Consider the following 21,154-nt stretch of genomic DNA (forward strand, 5'->3'; position numbering starts at 1 on the left):
ACTGTACAGAGTACTGGGTACATGTAACATTTACCCAATATGTTGTGACTTTGCTCAAAATAGGAAATGGACATACCGGTATGCACTTGCACACCCATTCCTAAACATGCAGTAATCTAATTGAAAGTTTAAACGCTTTTAAATGCAATTGCCAGTAAACAGCAGAAACAAAATGTGTACTAATCACCATGTGTACTTTTATGAGCTAGTGTAAGATAAACTGTGTTATATTCCACCATTCATTTGGAAATACCTTGGGGATAAACAACTGAAATATGTTTGTATATTTTGACCTCTCCTTATGAAGATGAAAGATTCTATTCTAAATAGCATGGAAGATGTTGAAAATCCTGCTATTTCAAAGTAATCAGACTTGTTTTAAATTAAGCTTTGTCTGGTGAATTATTACACCTCTAGTCCATATACTTTGTGTCATTAGCTGTAATTTGTATGATTATGATTACCTATTAGTTATTATCAATGATAATACTATAGTAATGCTATAATGAATGTATTGTATACATTTGTATGTAGATGTTTTTTAATCTATCTTTCTCCTTTGTGTGTGTGTGTGTGTGTGTGTGTGTGTGTGCGTGCGCGCGTGTGTGTGTGTGTGTGTGTGTGTGTGTGTGTGTGTGTGTGTGTGTGGTGTGCGTGTTTCTCAGGACCCAGTATATGGAAAAGGGAAGCTGGCAGAAATCCAAGGCCTTATCTTAGGCATGCTGGAGACTTTTAACTACGAACAGGTACCCAACTCTGTGTGTGTGTGTGTGTGTGTGTGTGTGTGTGTGTGTGTGTGTGTGTGTGTGTGTTAAGCTAAAGGCTAGCATGCATTATTTAGCTTGCCCATGCTGTAGCACTCCCGAAGCATATCATTAGCTGCTAATTGCTTCATACACACACTCAATTATACATATATATCTGTTGGACTCCCGGTTCTACACCGCTTATGAACTTTGCATAACCATTTTAAGTTTGAAAAGGGGAAAGGACTACATTTTCATCTTTTAAATGGTTTTGTCTTAAGTCCAAGGGCTGTTGAGATTTGCCATCGACTTATGGAGAATTTAATGTACTTTCCTAACGCCAGCAGAAAAATGTTATTCCCCCCCCCCCCCCCCCCCCCCCCACCCAACGCTAGTGTCTGCATTTATAGTGTATGAAAGCTCCTAATTCAACTAGCAGTCCTATTATATGAAGCTCATTCACATAGGATGGATGGATGGATGTTTTTTAATCACTGGCAGTTTTGTCTGATTTCCAGGCTAGAAATTACCTCAATTAAACTCTTAAATAACTAGTGAAAATAGCAGATCTACAAGCTTATAGATGGGCCATTTTCACTAGTTTGGGTCCTGGAAGACATCAACTTTGACCTTGAGCTAAAAGGTTTGGGAAGCACTGGTAAACAGAGTCAGGGCCAAGGGCAAAGAGGGGAGACAAGGCTTGACACCCGGGGTCAGATTGGAACCCAGGTCTTTGCAACTCAAAAGCATTTTGTCAGCTCAATAACAAACCTAAAGTATTGTGGGGTTATGTTAATCTGTTCAGCTGTTATGTGCTTTTTTTGTGTAGGGTCACCACTACAACCCTGTTTGGTCAGTCTGTGTGTTTTTTAGTTTTTATTTTTTTTGCCAAACCTTTCAACCAGGTTTTTGCAAATTCATTTACAGCTTAGGATATCCTGTTAACAGACAGACAGACGGACAGACAAGGTTGAAAACAATACTGTACATCCTTGGCTGGGCTAGCAAAGCTAAAAGCATTTAAAACAGAATTAAATCTTTAATTTTGGGGTGGTTGAAGGTGAAATTAAGGAGTAAGACTGAAGAACAAAGGATATTATTATTGCACAGCAGAGAAAGGAGAGGGAGTCGCTGAAGTATTTATTACACTAGAAGTGAAGTTTTTCTCTCTCACTAGAGAGAAAAGACTAAGTCTCTGTGATACCTTCATCCTTGTTAAAACCATGGGGACAGGTCATAGAGAGAGAGAGAGAGAGAGAGAGAGAGAGAGAGAGAGAGATGAAGGTGGAGAAAGAAAGGTTAAGGAGAGATAAGTAGGGAGGACTGGAGGCAAAGAAGATCAGAGACCTGTAGACGTGCGCACACACACACACACACACACACACACACACACACACACACACACACACACACACACACACACACAAATATGCAGAACACTACTATTCAGGTCAGCCAAGGTGACCGAAGTGGCTTTTCTATGTAACTTAGACAACTGTACCCGTGTATTGCTTCATTTATACTCTGTTTGTTCGGGAATGTCGCTCGCCGCAAATAGCAGATCTACAAGCTCACATCACGACGCTCCCCCCATCTGTTTCTCTCCACGTTCCAGATCAAATATTATTATTTCACAGCATTTCATCACTCTTATTGGAAAGGACGCCAGGCTGGGGCGTGTGGTTTTTATGTAGGAGAGGAACAACGTCGCTAATGATAGCATAGCAGCAGTGCGGTGGGTAGCGGAGCGCACTTGTTTGGTGGGCGCGGCGCCACTTAAAAGGAAAACGGCCTCCTCATGCATTATTCCTTTGATCTCGGACACTTGGAGCCCAAACTCTGGAGCAGGAATAACTCTATCCAGAGCAGCTCTACGTGAGAAGTCTTTTCGAAATCTAAAATGTCACGGATGCTTTTCTTGGTTTTAATGTGTTCATTTAACTACTACAACTCTGAGAGTTGAACACGTTGAACCAAACTGAGCCTGTGCACTCTCTGAGTTACAAACCTGTAAGGGTAGATAGATGGATAGATAGATAGATAGATAGATAGATACCTTTATTATCCCATGGGGGAAAATTTGTTGCCCAGAGGCAGCTCAGCAGTATAAGGTTATTTACAAAGTTACAGAGAAGTATGAAAAAGAAAAAACAAGAACAGAGTACAGTAAGTACAGTAAGAGCAAGGTACAACAGGAAAGGGAACGAATAATATATATACATAAAGTGTCTTAAAGCACGTACACCCTGTACAGTATGAATCATTTACACTATCTGCATGGGCAACCCCTGGAACCCCCTCAAGGACACCTGTGTGTGTGCGTGCGTGCGTGCGTGCGTGCGTGTGTGTGTGCATGCAGTAAGTCATAATTATGGTGCATGATTTTGAGATTATTTTAGAAAACAATAGAGGTATTATACTGTACAGTATATCGTCACTGTCGGGGCAGAAACCTCGTATCTCCAAGTTTCAAATGTGTAAGTTTTTTCGCGAAGTGAAGCCCAGCTTCATCATACAAGGCCGCCGCACAAAAGTAGTGAAAACAGCAGATCTACAAACACAACAACGCCTTGCACCGCTTGTAGATAAATCATTAAATTAAATCATTTTAAGAATGATAAATACAAAACAAACGGTTTTAGACATACAAGGTTTCCACTTTCCACCCGACAACGAAGATATATTTCTTTATATACAGTATAGTACTCGTACTTGTTTGCAACCCTACCTCCTGTGTCATTTTCATGTATACAGAACTGTGTGACTTGAATAATAAAGCTCTCTCTGTGTCTCTCTTTCCTGCTCTCTCCCTCTATCTCTGTATTCTACTTACCGCTGTCTCTCACTCGCTCTTTTCCTCCTGCACCCCCCACCCACTCTTCTTCTTTTTTCAGACCTTATTGGAGACCACTACCAGCCTGTTGAACCATGACCTCCACTGGTCCCTGGCTCACCTGCGTGCAGCGGTCACCAGGGGCCTTCACCCGAGACAGGACCACTGTAACATCTGTCTGCAGCAGTACAAGAGGAGGCAGGACTCACCGGACGAGATCATCATATTCAGGTACCACACGCTCAAGACGAGGACCATATATCGTCCATGTAGGGCTGTCAACAACATAATTGTCTAATCGCAATTACCGTTATTTGACATAATCGCAATTACCGTATTTTGTGATAATCGTCATAATCGTTTACATGTTGTAAAATATTTATATATGTTCAAACATTTAAAGAATGTTCTTTTTAAAGTGTAAAGTTGTCAGATATGTCCTTCATTTCTTTGTATATTTAGGTTGACTTAAATAAGTATTGCAAATAGCCGCACGGTTCTTTAACCGCCAAGGGTTCAAATCGATTTCGCAAATTAAGTGCCTAGGCGATAATTTGGAAATACATTTATATGGTTATATATCTACAAGCACACAAGGTGTCGCAATGTGTTGTGAACATAATTGCCCATTTTTGCTACTTTTGCATGACACTGCCATATACTGTAACAAAGTATACAATATGGCAGGGTTCCCCAATAGGCGGCCCGCGGGCCATTTGCGGCCCGCGGGGAGCTACTGTCTGGCCCCCACCAACCCCAGTAATAATGGTGGTATAAGAGCAGCAACAACACTAGCATATCGTCGTTATCGGGTGGAAACCTTGTATGTCCAAAACCTTTCATTTTGTATTTATCATCTAAAAATGTTACTAAACTAGTGAAAACAGCCGATCTACAAGCACACAATCGCGAGGCGTTGTAGATCTGCTGTTTTCACTAGTTTTGTGCGACGATCTTGTATGATGAAGCAGGGCTTTGCTTTACCAAAAACGTACACATTTGAAACTTGGAGATACGAGGTTTCTGCCCGAGAGTGACGATATCTAAAACTGTCGCTGGAGTAGTGGAAACGCCACCGTCGCCCCCTGCAATGTTGTGGCCCTCGGCTTGGTACCCTAGACATAATTCGGCCCTTGGGGAAAACTATTTGGGGAACCCTGCAATATGGCATTCATTTATCAAAGAAACGTACAAAGATGAAATGTGGAGACATAAGCAACGAAATGCTAATGTGTGTGTGTGTGTGTGTGTGTGTGTGTGTGTGTGTGTGTGTGTGTGTGTGTGTGTGTGTGTGTGTGTGTGTGTGTGTGTGTGTGTGTGTCCACTGTACATCTTAGCTGTGGACACCTGTACCACTGTCAGTGCCTGCAGCAGAAGGACAGTGGGAGTGGCCTAATTGCGGACCGATCACAGGGGTGGAGCTGCTACAAGTGTTCATCCAATCAGGGAGGAAGGGGCGGAGTCGGCACAGAACAAGGAAGAGGTCGCACCGCCTCTCTGGCACAGGTGTGTGTGTACGTGTGTGCATGCACATGCGTGTGTGTGTGTGTGGTGTCAGATGGTTGATGGTAAAATTGTGGATTGCATACTTCAAGTATGCTTGTCTGGTGTCAATGAATGCTTAGTAATATCCTTTAGTGCATGGGTCTTCAACAGGGGGTCCGGGACCCCTAGGGGGTCCTCAGAGTTACTACAGGGGGTCCTCCAAATCTTTTATAATAACCACTTGAACCCTAGCTTCCATATTCTAAGAACTTCAGCCAAAGTGTAGAGGGGAAAAAGAGCAGACTAAGTACAAGTGAAAGGTCAAGTATTGACAGTTCAAGTGGTTAAATATCTGAAAACACAAATTGACATGAATCCAAAACACATTGATGATTGTGCTGTCAAACAATGAAATTATATGTAATCTATGATGTGGAGGTCCCTGCTTCATCTCTCTCTCTCAACTAAGGGGTCCTTGGCCTGAAAACATTGAAGACCCCTGCTTTAGTGTTCATTTAACTCAGAAGTTAAAGTTATACTATGTAACTTTTTTAATAAAACAAATCTTAAAATTGTCCTAACTATTAAATCGCTAAAGTTTTAGAACACCCACTCCGTTAATTTCAGCCCCAAAAGCCTTTTCTTTATATGTTTTCTACATACCCATGACAGGGGCTGTATTTCCCGGCAAAATGATGTCATCTCCCACATGATACACTACCGGCCAATCACAGCGCCGATCATACACCACCGGCCAATCACAGCGAGTCTTGCTGTCTCTCATAGCTTCCCTCACAACTGTTTTTACATTGGTGAAGCAATCTTGCATGCTACTCCCTCAATCCTGGTCTAAATGACGGGAGCCGGCTCTATGGATTCGTATCGGCGAGGCGGAGGCGGTCGCGGCGGCCGCGGTGGTCCACGGACCCCCGTTGCGGTGGTCCACGGACCCCCGTTCTGGTGGTCCGCGGCGAAAAACGGCCGAAAAAAGCAATACCGCTACTGACCACTAGTTGAGCAGCTTCCACAGTACAGCTTTAAATTAAAGTAATGGTAATCATTGGTAAGCAGTGGGAATGTACTTGGTTTCTCCTGGACTGCGCTGGGAGATGTCAAGAGACAAAGAGGAGGGGGCACGGTGGTGCAGTGGTTAGCGCTTCGCCTCACAGCTAGAAGGTCCTGGGTTCGATTCCCGCCGGGGGACGCTGTGGGCGCTGGGGGCGTGTTTCTCCATCCGCGTCATCAGCGCCCACACCCTAGGTGGGGTAGGCGATAGGGCCTTTCTGTGTGGAGTTTGCATGTTCTCCCCGTGTCTCCTAGGGTTGATACCCTCACAAAAACATGCAGTAATCCTGGTCTCAATAATGCCTCCCCCTGGCCAGCCGGGGCGCTTGATGGAGGGGAAAGGAACTGGTTGGAATAACGTGTTCCTTCCACGCGCTATGTCCATCCCGGGGAAATCCCCAGTGGCAGGTGAAAAGAAACAACTTGGACTACTCATGCATTGAAGGAAGCATGAGGTCAGTCCGTTGTCTCCCCAGGCACGGCAGAGGGAGAGCAGAGCCCAGGATTACATAGGCAATTGGCACTGGGTGAAAATGGGTTACAAAAATCGTGGGATAAAAATTATATATAAAAAAAAAGAGAGACAAAGAGGAAATGAGAACAAGATGCAGATGGATTTGAGAACTCTATTAGAGAGAAGCTGCATAGCGAATAGAGAGAGAAGCAAGTTCTATCCACTAAATTCTGTTTTTTCCCAATTGGAAGTCTTTTTGGCTCAGACTTGCAGCGGTGCTCTAAGGAGAGTTTGTCCATCCAACACGTTGGTCCCAAACAGGATCTCTTGCAAACGACCAGCTGGAGCAATTTAGTGACCTTTCCTCTATTGTCACCACTTGGCTAACATTTTTACTAGATAATGTAGGCTATTACTAAATTATCAATCCTCCAGTGACTGTGCAATGCATGCAGTCTCTTTTATGTTATTCTTTGACACGCTCAATTAAACATACTGTGACCAGAAACACGGTTGAGAATCACTCGAATATAAGTATGACTGTGTGTGTGTGTGTGTGTGTGTGTGTGTGTGTGTGTGTGTGTGTGTGTGTGTGTGTGTGTGTGTGTGTGTGTGTGTGTGTGTGTGTGTGTGTGTGTGTGTGTGTGTGTGTGTGTGTGTGTGTGTACAGTGTGAAAATGGATTGCTTTCTTTAACTAAGTCCCTTGAGATAAACAAACTATACCTATACCATACGGTATACCGTATGGATAGATACGGTATACCTCCTGTATCTTATTAAAGCTAACAAGGCTGTTGTTCCCCTCCTCCCTCCTCATTCCCACCTTCATCACCTTGTTCTTCCTCCTCTCTTGTTTCATTCTTCCTCCTTTGCCATGTCCTCCTTCATTTCACTCCCCTACATCTCCCCCGTTGGTCCCACTCTGCCCCCCCTCCCTCCCTCCCTCCCTCCCTCCCTCCCCTCCTCTGTTCTTCTTTCCTTCTTGTCACAGACTCGTGTGACGTCAGCACTTCGGGAGACGGGAGCAGAGGCTCATGGGAAAAAGGTACTTTACAGCAGTGGTTCTCAAACATTTTCACATCGGGGACCCATAATTGATGCATATTTAGCCAGGTACGCCCATAAGAGACGATTTGTCAATATTTGTCCAAATGTTTGGAAAGTAGCTAAATCGACAAGCTCACAACGCCTTCGGCTTGTAGATCAGCTATTTTCGAATAACCGAAAAATGTAACAGGGCGTCCGTGTCTAAACTGTTCCTCATTTTGTTGGGAACCCCCTGGAACCCCCTCAAGGACCCCTGGGGGTGAGCTTGTAGACTGGCTTATTTCTCGCGAAGAGATTTTGTGTAGAGGAAAAAAGGAGGGGCCAAGTACAGACCCATGGGGGTAGGAGAGGAATGTTTTAAAGAAAGATTTATGCACATCCTCTGTTTTTTTGGTGCTGAGCCAAACTGCAAAAAACAGAATCATGAAAAACCAGAGGGCGGCACTCGCTTTTAAATGCTACGATTTCTATTCACAGCAGCGATAAACAAATTGCTGCTGTGAATAAAAATGTTAGCATTTAGCGATCCCCCCTCTTGTTATTCATATAATATTTTAAACATAATAATACAAAAAGCATCTCTTTGCCTGGTGAGACCATGTTCAGCACGAGAGCAGTGCAGAAACTGAAAGAAAGCTGCCTACTTGTGCCAGGCATGAAAAGGGCCAAAGGGCATGTTCTCTTCTACAAGGCTCTCTCACTTCCAGATTATTTTGGCGTGACTTGACTGCAGTGAAGTCAATGCAGTCTTGTTCTTTTTTTAAAACAGGCTATTCTACTCAGAGTGGAATTGTATAGTGACTGATTATGATTAAGGCCAATGTTAGCTGTCTAGAGCACATGCCGGCGGGAATTTCTGCTTTGGAATGTACAGTGCAGTATGTGAATGCTGCCTTTATAAACATTCTCATTCAGAATTCTCTTATTGCCTGGATGAGCTGTTTGAGCCTCAGACAGAGAGAGAGGTCTGTCCTTGAATGTCAAGAATTTGACCACTATTGCGTTTTGTTGTACAGTAGATGATCAGTCAATTTGCAGATGTATTTTCCAAGGTGCCATTTTGCAATGTAACCATCAGAAGGTCATGGCAGTATTCTGACTGGGACATCATACTCAGAAGCTGTGAGCAAAATCATTTTACTTGGTTTTCTCCCTTCTGATTTAGCATATCGTCACTGTCGGGCAGAAACCTCGTATCTCCAAGTTTCAAATGTGTACATTTTTTCGCAAAGTAAAGCCCTGCTTCATCATACAAGGCCGTCGCACATAAGTAGTGAAAACAGCAGATCTACAAGCACACAACGCCTCGCACCGCGAGGCGTTGTGTGCTTGTAGATAGGCTGTTTTCACTAGTTTAGATAATTTCTAAAATGATAAATACAAAACGAACGGTTTTGGACATACAAGGTTTACACCCGACAACGACGATATTTTAGTTGAGTTGGTTAAACCCACACTGCAGGGAAGTGTAGGTAACTGAAGCTTGATCTGTAAGACATTTTCAAACTCACAGGCTGTGACATGGGGCCCACAATTGATTTTAACTGCAAACCGTAAAAGTAGCATTTATCATTGTATCACTGCCTAATGAACTACTAGGTTACCAGTCCTTTCAAAACTTGACCTTTCACTCTGTACTTAGTCTGCTCTTTTTCCCCTCTACACCAAACCTCTTTGCCGGAAATAGCCTATCTACCATCTCTGTGAGGCGTTGTGAGCTTGCAGATCTGCTATTTTTGGCTAACGTTCTCAGAATATGGATGCTAGGGTTCAAGTGGTTAATATAAAAAAGGAGAAAAAAGGTTTCTATCACACAAAGATTTGGAGGACCCCCTGAAGTAACTCTGAGGACCCCCTAGGGGTCTTGGACCCCCTGTTGAAGACCCCTGCAGTAGAAGTTTGATCTGCACAGAAGCTGTTAATTCTACTTGTGCCCGAGCTTCTAAAAGTGCTATTCCTATTGCTAACGTTACTATTTGCTATTAATAACATGCTTCCATCTTCCAAGTACATTTGGTTTGAAATTTGCAGTGGATTTATTCTAAGCTGTTGATGCATGACAAGACATGACATTAATGGAACAGCCCATGTGAAAATAGATATTATCGTGATTTTCCCACATTTCCGTCTGTGTATAGAATGTGTGTATGTGTGCACGCATGTGTGGTTATGTATGCATGTTTCATATGTGCACGTTAAGTGCAGCCATCCAGAAAATTACCTGATATTTCAGTAAGAGGTATTTTCGCGCCGTTCAGAGGACATTATTCGGTTCAGGAGACATGATTGCTGTTGTTATATTAACCCAAAGTTCAATGTAACAGAAAGCTTAGCTTTCATGGTGACATCTTGAAAATACTGAAATTGGGAGAAACAGAATTAACGGTATTGTTCAAGTCTGTTAGACCAGTGGTTCCCAAACTTTTCAGGTCGAGACCCAAAAGAGGGAGTAGACGTTTGCCCGGGAACTTGTAGATCGGGTATTTTCACTACTTCATTGTTATGTTTTATTCATGGAATTTCTTAGATGTATTTGTTTGTTTTAAAATGTGTTATTATTTTTTTACTTATAAAAAAACACTTGACCCATACAAATTTTTCCGTGACCCACAAATGGGTCCTGAAACACTGTTTGGGAAACAGTGTGTTAGACAGTATACAGTAGGCCACCCCGCTGAGCAAAACAAAATGGAATTTCTGCTTGTGTCGGTGTGTTGGTGTCGTATATTCTGCAAACTGTCTCACAAGTCAGGAATCGCTGAGACTTAAAGCCAGAAATGTCTATACCCAACAACGGCAACAAGGAGAAGATGGCATTATGCATTGCTGCTTCTGAAATTCGTATGTTTCTCTTCACCGCGGGATTCATTTTGTTATTTCGGGCGTTCGTTGCTAATTAGCCAGATGGACTTTGTTATTAGTCCATGGACAAAAGAGAAACACCACAGGGAACATGGCAAGTCTTGCTAGAGGCTGTCATAACAACTGTAAAGAGAGGCGAGAAGTGTGTTGTGAACATCAACCTGTCAGCTTATAAAGATGTGCTGTGGCTTGAGAAATTAGGCGGAACTGCTGGTTAAGGGAAATCTGACGCATACCTCACAGCAGCACCAATTAATCGACATCTCTCAGAATACATCTCTGTGTAAACCATGTGGAACATACTGTAAACGTTTTGTGGGGACATAATGTGGTAACATTTTCTTTAAGTATATGTCAAACAACAGACTACCAATTGTCGTTTAAATGTCTATAAACATTTAATTATGTGTACAGCATTTATACAGTAAAAAGAAAACCAAAATGTTGTCAACAGACATTCAAGTATTTAGTTCCTTTATTGAATATGATGACTGATGCTTTTATAAATATGTGTGTTGAATATTAATATTTGGTTAATACAATCGTTGTTGTTGTTTTAAAAACTAAAAGACAAAGAAACTTAAAAGGTTCTGTATTCTGATATTGCTATATAGAGTGTTAGTTCAGTAACAGGGGTCTACCCATCTCTCCTGCTCTGTAGTAAAGAGAAAATATATTTCAAGGTGGGACATCAATTTCATCCAATGGCAAGAGAGTACCCATTTATCAGCCTCAGTTTTATAGTATTCCAATTCCAATGTTGTCTGCTCATGTGTTTATTTCATCACATCCAATTCCACTTGTTTATCCTACTACGGTATATGAGATCTCTCTCCTGATTAGATGAAATTGGCATCCAGACATGAAAATGAATTTTCTGTTTATTAAAGAGCTGTAGAGACATTGAAATCCCTGAACAAACACTCCATAGCAATGATTGCTATCAGAATATAGAACTACCGAACACTTATTCCAACAAAACACCTACCTTTAACAGATATGTTTTGGCATATCCACAAAGCGTGTTTGATGTGCGAATTATGCCAAGTGGTCTCTGGAGTTGCATTCTTCAAACAGAAAATTTAACATATTATAAACGAGAAAGAGAATGTTCAGAGTCAGCCACAGAGCAGTTTTATTTAAATGTCACGGTAAATAACCCCAAATCAATAGCTAGTCTGCTCGGCTGGATTTAATCAAGGTTCCAGAATCTCGCTTCCCTTCCTTTTCAATCATTCTTTTTTTTCCTCCTCCATCTTTTCCATTGCAATCTGTGGGACATTAACTTGTACATGGACCACAATTGTGTGGCTAATTCACAGATGGGGACCATGTCTGAAGTCTTAAAGGTCACATACTATGCCATTTCACCTGTTCAGTGTTTTTACTCATAATTTGGGGTCTGACAAAAAGTAAAGTGAAATATGACAACCCATTTGTTTTACACACAGACATCACTTAGGAACATTTTCATAACCTCCCCTTCTAAATATCTCCACCGATAAGCCACATATATTTTTTCTCTCGTCTTGTCTGTAAAACCAAGAAATATCCTCCCATAAAAGTTACATTGATATTAATCTGTTTATGTAAAAATATAGATCTTTCTTGCAATATCTTATGGTTACGCCAACATTGTTGTGCCATGACCAGTTCCAGAAAGGGAACCTCGTCAATCGGGAAAACAACCCGCCTGTATTTACTCTCAAAAAGAGCCCAAAAATCCAAGTGTTAGCTAGCAACTTTGACATGTTTTAAGGACCTTGACAAAATAAGTAACATTTTCTTAAAGTAGTACAACAAATGTGACCTTTAAATGAAAGTGTATTTTCGGTTGGTGTGTGAGGTGATGTGTGACTGTGACTATTGGATATTACAGTTCCCATGGTGCTTTGCTGTGTTGCAGGTTTTTGTAGAAACGGTGTTGGACCCCCAACAGACACAGTCCTGGGACCAGCTGCGCTGTTTATACAGAGGACCATCCAGGGTATGTATTCTAACTTAAAAATAAAAATAGTTTTGCTCCTTTTTCTGTTTTCTCAAACATTTTCATTCCTTCTCTCTCTCTCTCTCTCTCTCTCTCTCCCCTCCCTTTTCTCTCCCCCTCTCTTGTCTTTCACTTTCAATCCCCTCACACCATGATGGAGATCTGAATGGTGTGAGCAACTCCACACACAGACACGCACGCACGCACGCACGCACGCACGCACGCACGCTCACTCACTCACTCACTCACTCACTCACTCACTCACTCACTCACTCACTCACTCACACGCACACACACACACACACATTCACACATTCTCTCTTCTTTTGGAGTTTCTGCCCTATTTAATTCTTTCTCACTCCTCACTCACTTTCACTTTTTGATGTTGATAACAGTGACATTGCACCTGTTTAACCTTGTATGGGTTAGCAGTGTAACCGCAAAACACACACACACACACACACACACACACACACACACACACACACACACACACACACACACACACACACACACACACACACACTAGCATACATATTTTTACCGCGAGGCAAGACATCTATAAGAGGTTGTGTGTGTGTTTGTGTGTGTGTGTGTGTGTGTGTGTTTGTGTGTCTGTCTGTCTGTCCATGTATCTGGAGCTAATCTCATAATCCGCTGGACCAATCAGTGCCAGATCTTTTGTGCACACTGCCAGCAGGGCAAATAAGTACCTCCTGGCACGTTCTGTATAATGGCCTCATACAAACCGTGCCTATATTTGGAGTCATGTGTGTCATAAAAACATCATAGACTATCACATGGGAGCCACACCACTCTCATGTGGATCCCGGGATCCACAAAGATTCTATTTTCTTTCTCAATGCCCATTAGGACCTGAGGCAGATATCAGTCGTTCTCACACACTTTCAAGATTTTTCTAAAATGTTCAAAAATAGCAGACATACAAGCTCGCAGAGCGGCATGAAGTAACGAGCAGTGAGCTTGTATATCTGCTATTTTGTAATAGCCAAACGCAAAAATCCAATCTAATCTAAAGAAAAATTATATAACAAAGTTATATAACAAAAAAAACATAATTGACTCTTCCTTGTGTTTTTCTCTCACTTACCTCCAGCTCGCCATCCTCTCTGAACTCTCCCGGTGCCATGGCAGCGAGAAGGCAGGACTCGTGAACACCGCTCAGCCGGGAAGCGGAAGCATCTTCCACAGCGAGAACTTCCCGCTCAAACTTTCCCCTCCGCCGCTGGTGGAGGAGTAGCGGTGAGACCAGGTACATGATGGAGCAGACGCTGTGACCCACAACTAAACTGTTGTTCTCTGTCTGGGCTCAACCAGCAGGGATCCGTTTTCAGAAACCAAACCGCTTAAAATGATTTTTTTCTAAGTGTGTTTGAGGAGTACAGTATAGCGTAACAAAGAGATATGGACGTCCCAATTTCTCCAAACAGACCTGTCCGTGACAGTTGTGACTTTTGCAGCGTGGAAAATTGGTTACGTCTAATTACGGGGAATAAGCCAACCAAATCCCTGAGACACAGTAATCCAATAAACCATGAATAAATATTGCCCTCGTAACAGTCCTCTGTGCATGTTTAAACAAAGTGCTTGAGGAGGTGGTTGGCTGCTACACCAATGAATATAATAACTGCAATGGATGCTCAGTAAAGTCCTGGTTTAAATCAACTCTTTAAGTGTGTAAAAATGTCAGTTTGTACACTGAGGATTTTGCTGTGCTGTGTCGCGACAGTAAATGCAAGTCCTCTGTGTGCACCTTGTAAAACACTGGCGATGTGAGTCTCATAATGCTTCCACTCAGCCACTTTTGATTGGCACCTCCGTCCGGTCCGTGTAAGCCAAAAGAAAAGAAAACACGAAAAAACTACGATTTGTTTTCCTAACACAACAGACCAAGATCCTCAAAGGAGGCATTAGTCATGCTTCACGCTGTTGTTTCAACACTATTGAAAGCCCTTTTCACCGATTTCTAAAGAAAATGCCTAGCTCTCAGTGCCGTCAGGATTGTGCCAGCACCTCATCGTGTGCTTGAAAAGAAAGAGAGAGAGAGAGACCAGGGCTGTAAGGGAAAAGAGGTGTCTTGTGATTGTACTTAAATTCTTAAGTACATGTGAGGCCAGGAACAACAAGTCACCTTCTACAAACACTGCAACTTGCCGATGAAACACTACTGACACTTTTCCACTGCATCGTACAGACGCTACTCGACTCTACTTGATTTTGGTACAAAGTAATTTGTTTTCCACTTCAGTTCAGGTTGTACCCCCCTCTGTGTAGCTGTTCTTCATATGGCATCCAGAGTGCTAAGGAACAATGGCACCTTCTCTGGAGACGATCTCTATTTACCTTTACATGCAGTCCAGTAGTTTCCGATTTTAGGCAGGAAAATGAAACCTTCAGTAGGGCTGAAGTTTACAGTATTCAGGAGCCTCCATACAATTATAGTCCCTTACCATTTAAAGTGTTAGTTCAGATTTAATGACATAAAGGTTGTAGGAAATACTTGCCATTAATATAGTGGTTGCAAAGGTATTCATTGATTGCCAGAGTCCTGCGGGCAGAGTTCTGGTCAGTTTATGATGAATAGCGGGGGCCATTTGCCGTGGCCCCCTCAATAAAAATAGATGAATCCACAAAACTAGCGTCATTTGTATTGTTGACCTATTTCTACCATATATCAGCTGAGCTGACTGCAAAGCACCATGTTTTGGGTGCATTCGCTGCAGCAGCGTAGTAATGCTGAACACAAATGTGACAGGGGTCAAAGTTGAACGAAACCTTGCTCTATATGGCAGAAATAGGTCAACAATACAAATGATGCTAGTTTTGTGGATTCATCTATTTTTAATGAGTGGGCCACGGGCCCTGACAAATCACAGGAACTACTTCATGTTCATCAGAAACTGACCAGAACTCTCTGACCACGGGACTATATTAGTAAAATAAGTATTTCCTATACGGCATTTTGTAAAAAAAATCTAAACTACCACTTTAAGGGAGTCCATCATGTCGCAATGATCCTTGTGACAATTCCCTCTTTCCAACTAGTAGTCTGCAGTGTTTTCACATTTCACATGTTTGGTATGGTCTCCCTTTTTATTTTTTTTACATACCTAGCTTATGCCAAGGGGGACTTCAGTTTCAGCTTAACCCAGCTGAGTGCTACGGCAAGTCGAGTCAAGCCAGTGCCATGCAGTGGAAAAGCGTCATTTAACTTTTTGATAACAGACTTGACTCTAAAACTCTTTTGATTTATATGATTTATTAGATACTTGTCTGCAATGTGGTAAATATACATGTATTCTTAATTATTATTGTACCACAGTGTCAGTGTGCTTAGGATACAGCCGTGACAACGTGTTGTGCAGCTGCCTCTTGAATAACCGCAAATAAAACATGTGTTTCTAACAGGTTCTGTCTTTTTTAATAGATGCACTCACACCCACACACACCCACACACACAATAGCATTCACGCAGAATCTCTGCTGTCCTTAGATGCTTTCTACGGACATACACACTCCATAATAACTATTATCACAGTCTTTATGTAAGCCACTTGACAGATCTTATCGATTGTGCCCCCAGACAGCTTTTCACAAAGAATAAACCTCTGTGTACCTTGTGACGAATACACACACACACACACACACACACACGCATTGTCCACCCATGCGGGTGAACTGGTGAATCGCTGGTGACTTGCTAGGATGATTATTAGCTTGTGACTCAGACACACACACAAACGCAGTCACTCACGCACACACACACACACACACACACACACACACACAAACACACACACAAACACACACACACACACACACACACACACACACACACACCCACACACACACACACACACACACACACACACACACACACAAAGCACTCTGTCTGATATATTGTGAAGCTTTCCATGACGTTTTGTCAATGTTGTACCAATGGCAAAAGTAAAATGGATTCTATTTCAGCACTCATGACAATAAAATGAATATGGTTGATATTGTAGTTCAGAAAACATGCGTCTGGGCGATTTATGTCGATGAGTCAAACCTTCAAACTAACAGTACAGTGGGCAAATGCTGTCTGGCACTGGCGCACACACATGCACACACACACACAGAACCACAATTATCCCCCTGCTGCTTATAATCATTATTCCTGTTCTATTCAACAGTTACGGCCATTGCACTGTATTGACGTTTCTGCTTGGTTCCAACACGCTCTAATCCGAACGTCACTGTAAACCGCTTGAACCCTAGCTTTCAGTTTCTGTGCATGCCATAATAGACAAACATTCTAGCTCTACAAGATTGTAGATAGGCTATATTTTGGCAAAGATATTTGATGTACAGTAGTAGAGGGAACGAATTAAGGAGACGTAAAGCACTGTAATATAGACCTCTGGGGGACAACTGTCAAAAACGCATATAGGTTTTAAGTGGTTTGAAGGGCCCGTGTCAAGATCAAATTATTACATTCTCAATGGGTTGATTAGTTAGATTCAGGTCACAAGGAGCTACCTGGATGAATTCATTACACTGATGAGACGGCTGAATGAATCCAGCTGGGGGAGACTCACAGTAAAACGGGGACTGCCCACTGCCCATAAGTCCGAAGGTTCATTAGTCCGAAGGTTCATTAGTCTGAATTTAGTTAGGGTTACTGAGGTTAAGGTTAGGGTTAGAGTTAGGCATAGTATTCTTAACAAATTCGGACTAATGAACCTTCGGACTAATGAACCTTCGGACCAATGCCATGGCACCAGTAAAACATGGATGAGAGCACAGGGCAGGCTCAATGGAGAGTGAAGGACTATGTTTGTTATACTACCGTGGTGCAGGCCGATTACTATTTTCCTCTGATCCATGGAATTACACTTGTTTGTGTCAGTGTCTTAAACGTGTCTATTGAACATTAACAAGATCATTAACAAGAGACATTAACAAGATCTGCACCTGGCTCAATGACAACAGACTCTCAATTCACCTAGGCAAAACTGAATGTATCCTCTTTGGATCTAGTCAGAAACTTAGCCTAGTTGAGAACTTCACAATTAAAGTAGGTGACACTGTGATAGAAAGAAAAAACCACATCTGCTACCTGGGTTGCATCCTGGAGGCTAACCTATCCAGTGAAAAAATGACCACCAAGGTAATCAATAAAGTCAATCAACGAATTCGCTTCTTGCAAAGAGTTGCCCCGCTGATCAATATTAAATCCCGAAAGACACTAGGAGGTGCTCTTATTGGGCCCCTCATTGATTACGGAGTCCTTGTCTGGTATCGCGACGCCCCAGCTGCCTTAAAGCTAAAGCTCCAAACAGCCCAAAACAAACTAATTAGGGTTGTGCTTGGTCTCCCTCCTCTGACCCACCTTACCGAGCATCACCACGAAAGCGTGGGGTGGCTCAAAGTAGCTGACAGAGTACAGCATCTTGCAATGGGCCTGGTGTACAAGATACACTACACCTCCAAGATTCCCATGTACCTGACAAACTACTTCTTAAAGGTCAAGGATGTTCACGATCATAACACCAGAGGCAGCTCCACTAATCATCATCAGCGTAGATTTAACACTAAACAAGGCGCTAACTCGTTCTCCTGCTATACCATCAACATGTGGAACGCCCTTCCACAAGCCCTAAAGGAGAGCAAATCCCTAGCCTCCTTCAAAATTGGTATGAAAAGTCACCTTCAGACAGCAGCTACCCGTGACTTGTAAATAGACTAAGCCCCCATGCTCCCCCCCCCCCTTTTCTTTGTATTCTGCCTTTTGTATTTGATGTTATGCTTTTGAAACTGATATTATCCTAGATAAAGTACTATGTTCTATCCGTCTGTCTTTCAATGTTATATGAGATACTTAAAGTGTGGTTCCTGTGGAAATAAGCCTCGGCTTTCTAGGATCTCCTTTTAGTTGACCTTGTACCAGTGATTTGTACTGTCATGAAACTGTACTTTTTTCTATTGCAAACTTCTAATAAATTCTTCAATCAATCAATCAAACCAATAGCGAGAGCAAAGAGAGTGCAGCAGTGTTGGGGAAGTTACTTTGAAAGCGTAACTTGTACAGTTACAAGTAACTCACCATGGTAGTAACTTGATCAAGTTACAGTTATACCCCTGGAGAAATGTAACTTAACGTAAAGTTTCAAGTTACATCGAAAAACTAACTGAGTTACTTCAAGTTACTTTTTTTTTCCAGCGTTAAATTGAGGATGTACATTTGGTGTACATGAAACAAAATATAATATCCTACAGGATATATATGATATCCTTGAGGACACTGTTACATGAGTCATGACATTTGATCGTCAGTCTAATCACATCACATCTCTATGCATATTAATTAAACTGTTACATGACATTTGATTCGTCAATCTTAACAAAACTTAAATGTAAAACTATAACTTTGCTTGTAACTTCTTGTAACTTGAGCCAAAAATGACCCAAAAATTATCACAGTTACTTGACGAGTTACATAAATATGAATGTAACTCGGTTACCGGCAAGTTACAGAAAAATGTAACTTAGTTACGTAACTCAATTACATGTAACTTTAACTTCCCCAACAATGTCGGACCCAGAGAGCAGAGTCTGGCCAGGAGAACACACACTGCTGTGAGAACAGGTTTATAAGCGACGCTATGGCAATGCGTGCCTCCATACATGCTATGTGTATCTGATATGCTAAGCCAAATGAAGTTCTGACATTCACGTTCACAGCCAAGTGCTGTAGCCAAAACGTCTAGATGATTGAGCAGATAATATATGAGCCGGCTAATTTGAATGTGACAGTTGTCTGAGGAAGACTATTGTAGCCTTCGTCACTGCTTTTTGTAAATACGGAAATAATTTGTTAATAAGTGAAGCATTGCAAAGAGAGACTAGTGATCTTTTAGACTAGAGGCCAGAATTATTAATGGTCACATAATGGCGTTACTTAAACGATTAGGGATCATCCTCCAAACTTGAAGAGTGCACTCTGCTAGTTTGATGGCGATCTGCCCATTAGGTTTTCACATAACCTATGTCCCAAGTGCAAAAATTGGCCTAATGGTGGTGCTATAAGGTCACCAAAAGAAGGGCTCATCCTTGTTGACTGCTTTAAGTTTCAGGGCAGTCATGTTGTTTTAGATATCTTGTTTGCAATTTGATGTTTTGGCCTAATGGTGGCACTAGAGAAAAACCAGTAGAGCTGAGCCTCTGAGGAACATGATCTTTCCATGACAACTCTTTCCATGGCAATCCAGCCAATAGCTTTTGAGAACGAGGAGTGAAACGAGTGCAAGTGCACACTTTTGGCCCCATGATCGCAGTAAAAAAAAGGTTAGGTCACACGGTCACCAAAATCAGTAGGATTCATATTAGGAGCCTGTAGGTGCACAGCACATGAGAGTCAACAGCTGCTTCTTTGAATGTGAATGATTGTGGGACAAACACTGACTACAGTGACATAATGGGGCGACAGTGTCTCGGTAAGTAGAGCAGTCGTCTTGGGGTGCGTCCACGCTCTTGAGTGATATACCCTTCAATCGCGTTGAGGGATGAGGGGGGAGGGCGTTGTCCAATTCATTCCTATGGAAGTCATTCCCTCTTCCAAGCCTCTTGGCTTAAATCAAGCTTCCAAACCTCTTGGCTTAAATCAAGCTTTATTATGATTTAAGCCAAGAGGCTTGGAAGAGGCATGAAAACTGACTTCCATTGGGAATGAATTGGATTCCACTCTCCCCCCTCATCCCCAAGGAGAAGACAAGTCACCTTAATGTGTGTCGTAGCCAGCCTTGGAATCGTTGGTTCGATCCACAGCTCCCCTGACTGTGTGTCAAAGTATCCTTAGGCAAGGCAAGTAAACGGGGGTCATCTCTATGCTGGCTTGCAGAGGACATTTTTGACAAAATTCTAGTTTTCCATGGACATACAAATGAGCGGATAATTATATTACCAAAAGCGCATAAAGACCTTGACCTTTTTACATGTCTGTAACTCTGAGAATGCACAAATGTAACCTACAGGTCCAATTGTGCCATATTGTCATAGTAAATAATATCGACATTCAGTAATTGGGGCTTATGATCAAAATGACAAATTATGATGTTACAGTACAGTATTATGTAAAATAAAAAATAAAAAATCACATTGATGACTGATAACCCTGTCTGCTCCCGTTGAGCAGGTGCCTTGCATGGTGTCCCCTGCATCTGTGCGAAGGCAATGTACAGATTTTAAGGCGCTTTGGATGGAAGTTGTTATAGAAATGCAGACTATTAACCAATCATGATGAGTGTTTTTATGGGTTTCATGAAAGTGGAGAAGTATTTGAGGAAGATTGTGTACTCGAAAGGTAAAGCCAAAGAAAAGTTGTTGCTGCATAATCGACCCCTCACACTGTCTGACTTCTGATTCACCAGCTGTCTGCTGTATTAGCCATGTGTGGCACTGTATGTCAGTGTCTTCTTGCTCCCTTCTCCCCTCAGCTACTGCATTCATAGTGTGTGTGTGGGGGGGGGGGGGGGGGGGATTCTGTGTGCAGACACGCAACTGTCAAGACACATCTTCATCCATTCCTCCACGCACTTACATTTGCCTCGAGAAAGAAAGGAGGGAGTGAGTCTCGAGTGAGAGAACGGGAGGATGAGTGTGCTGTAAGTGA

At 42.3% G+C, this 21,154-nt stretch overlaps 1 protein-coding gene across 2 annotated transcripts in view; it reads left to right on the top strand.

Annotated features, from left to right (window-relative positions):
* vps8 (VPS8 subunit of CORVET complex) overlaps positions 1-15,879 on the top strand; it is a 77,868-nt gene extending 61,989 nt beyond the window's left edge. For both annotated transcript variants that reach the window (XM_080740995.1, XM_080740996.1), the window contains exons 40-45: positions 666-746; positions 3,641-3,810; positions 4,917-5,085; positions 7,576-7,629; positions 12,400-12,480; positions 13,598-15,879. In XM_080740995.1, coding sequence (XP_080597121.1) covers positions 666-746; positions 3,641-3,810; positions 4,917-5,085; positions 7,576-7,629; positions 12,400-12,480; positions 13,598-13,741 — 699 coding nt within the window. In that variant the 3' untranslated portion in view covers positions 13,742-15,879. The remainder of the gene's footprint in view (positions 1-665; positions 747-3,640; positions 3,811-4,916; positions 5,086-7,575; positions 7,630-12,399; positions 12,481-13,597) is intronic.
* Positions 15,880-21,154: the final 5,275 nt, after the last annotated feature.

Source organism: Nannobrachium achirus (genome assembly GCF_963921795.1).
Source record: "Nannobrachium achirus genome assembly, chromosome: 13".
Lineage (NCBI taxonomy): Eukaryota > Metazoa > Chordata > Actinopteri > Myctophiformes > Myctophidae > Nannobrachium > Nannobrachium achirus.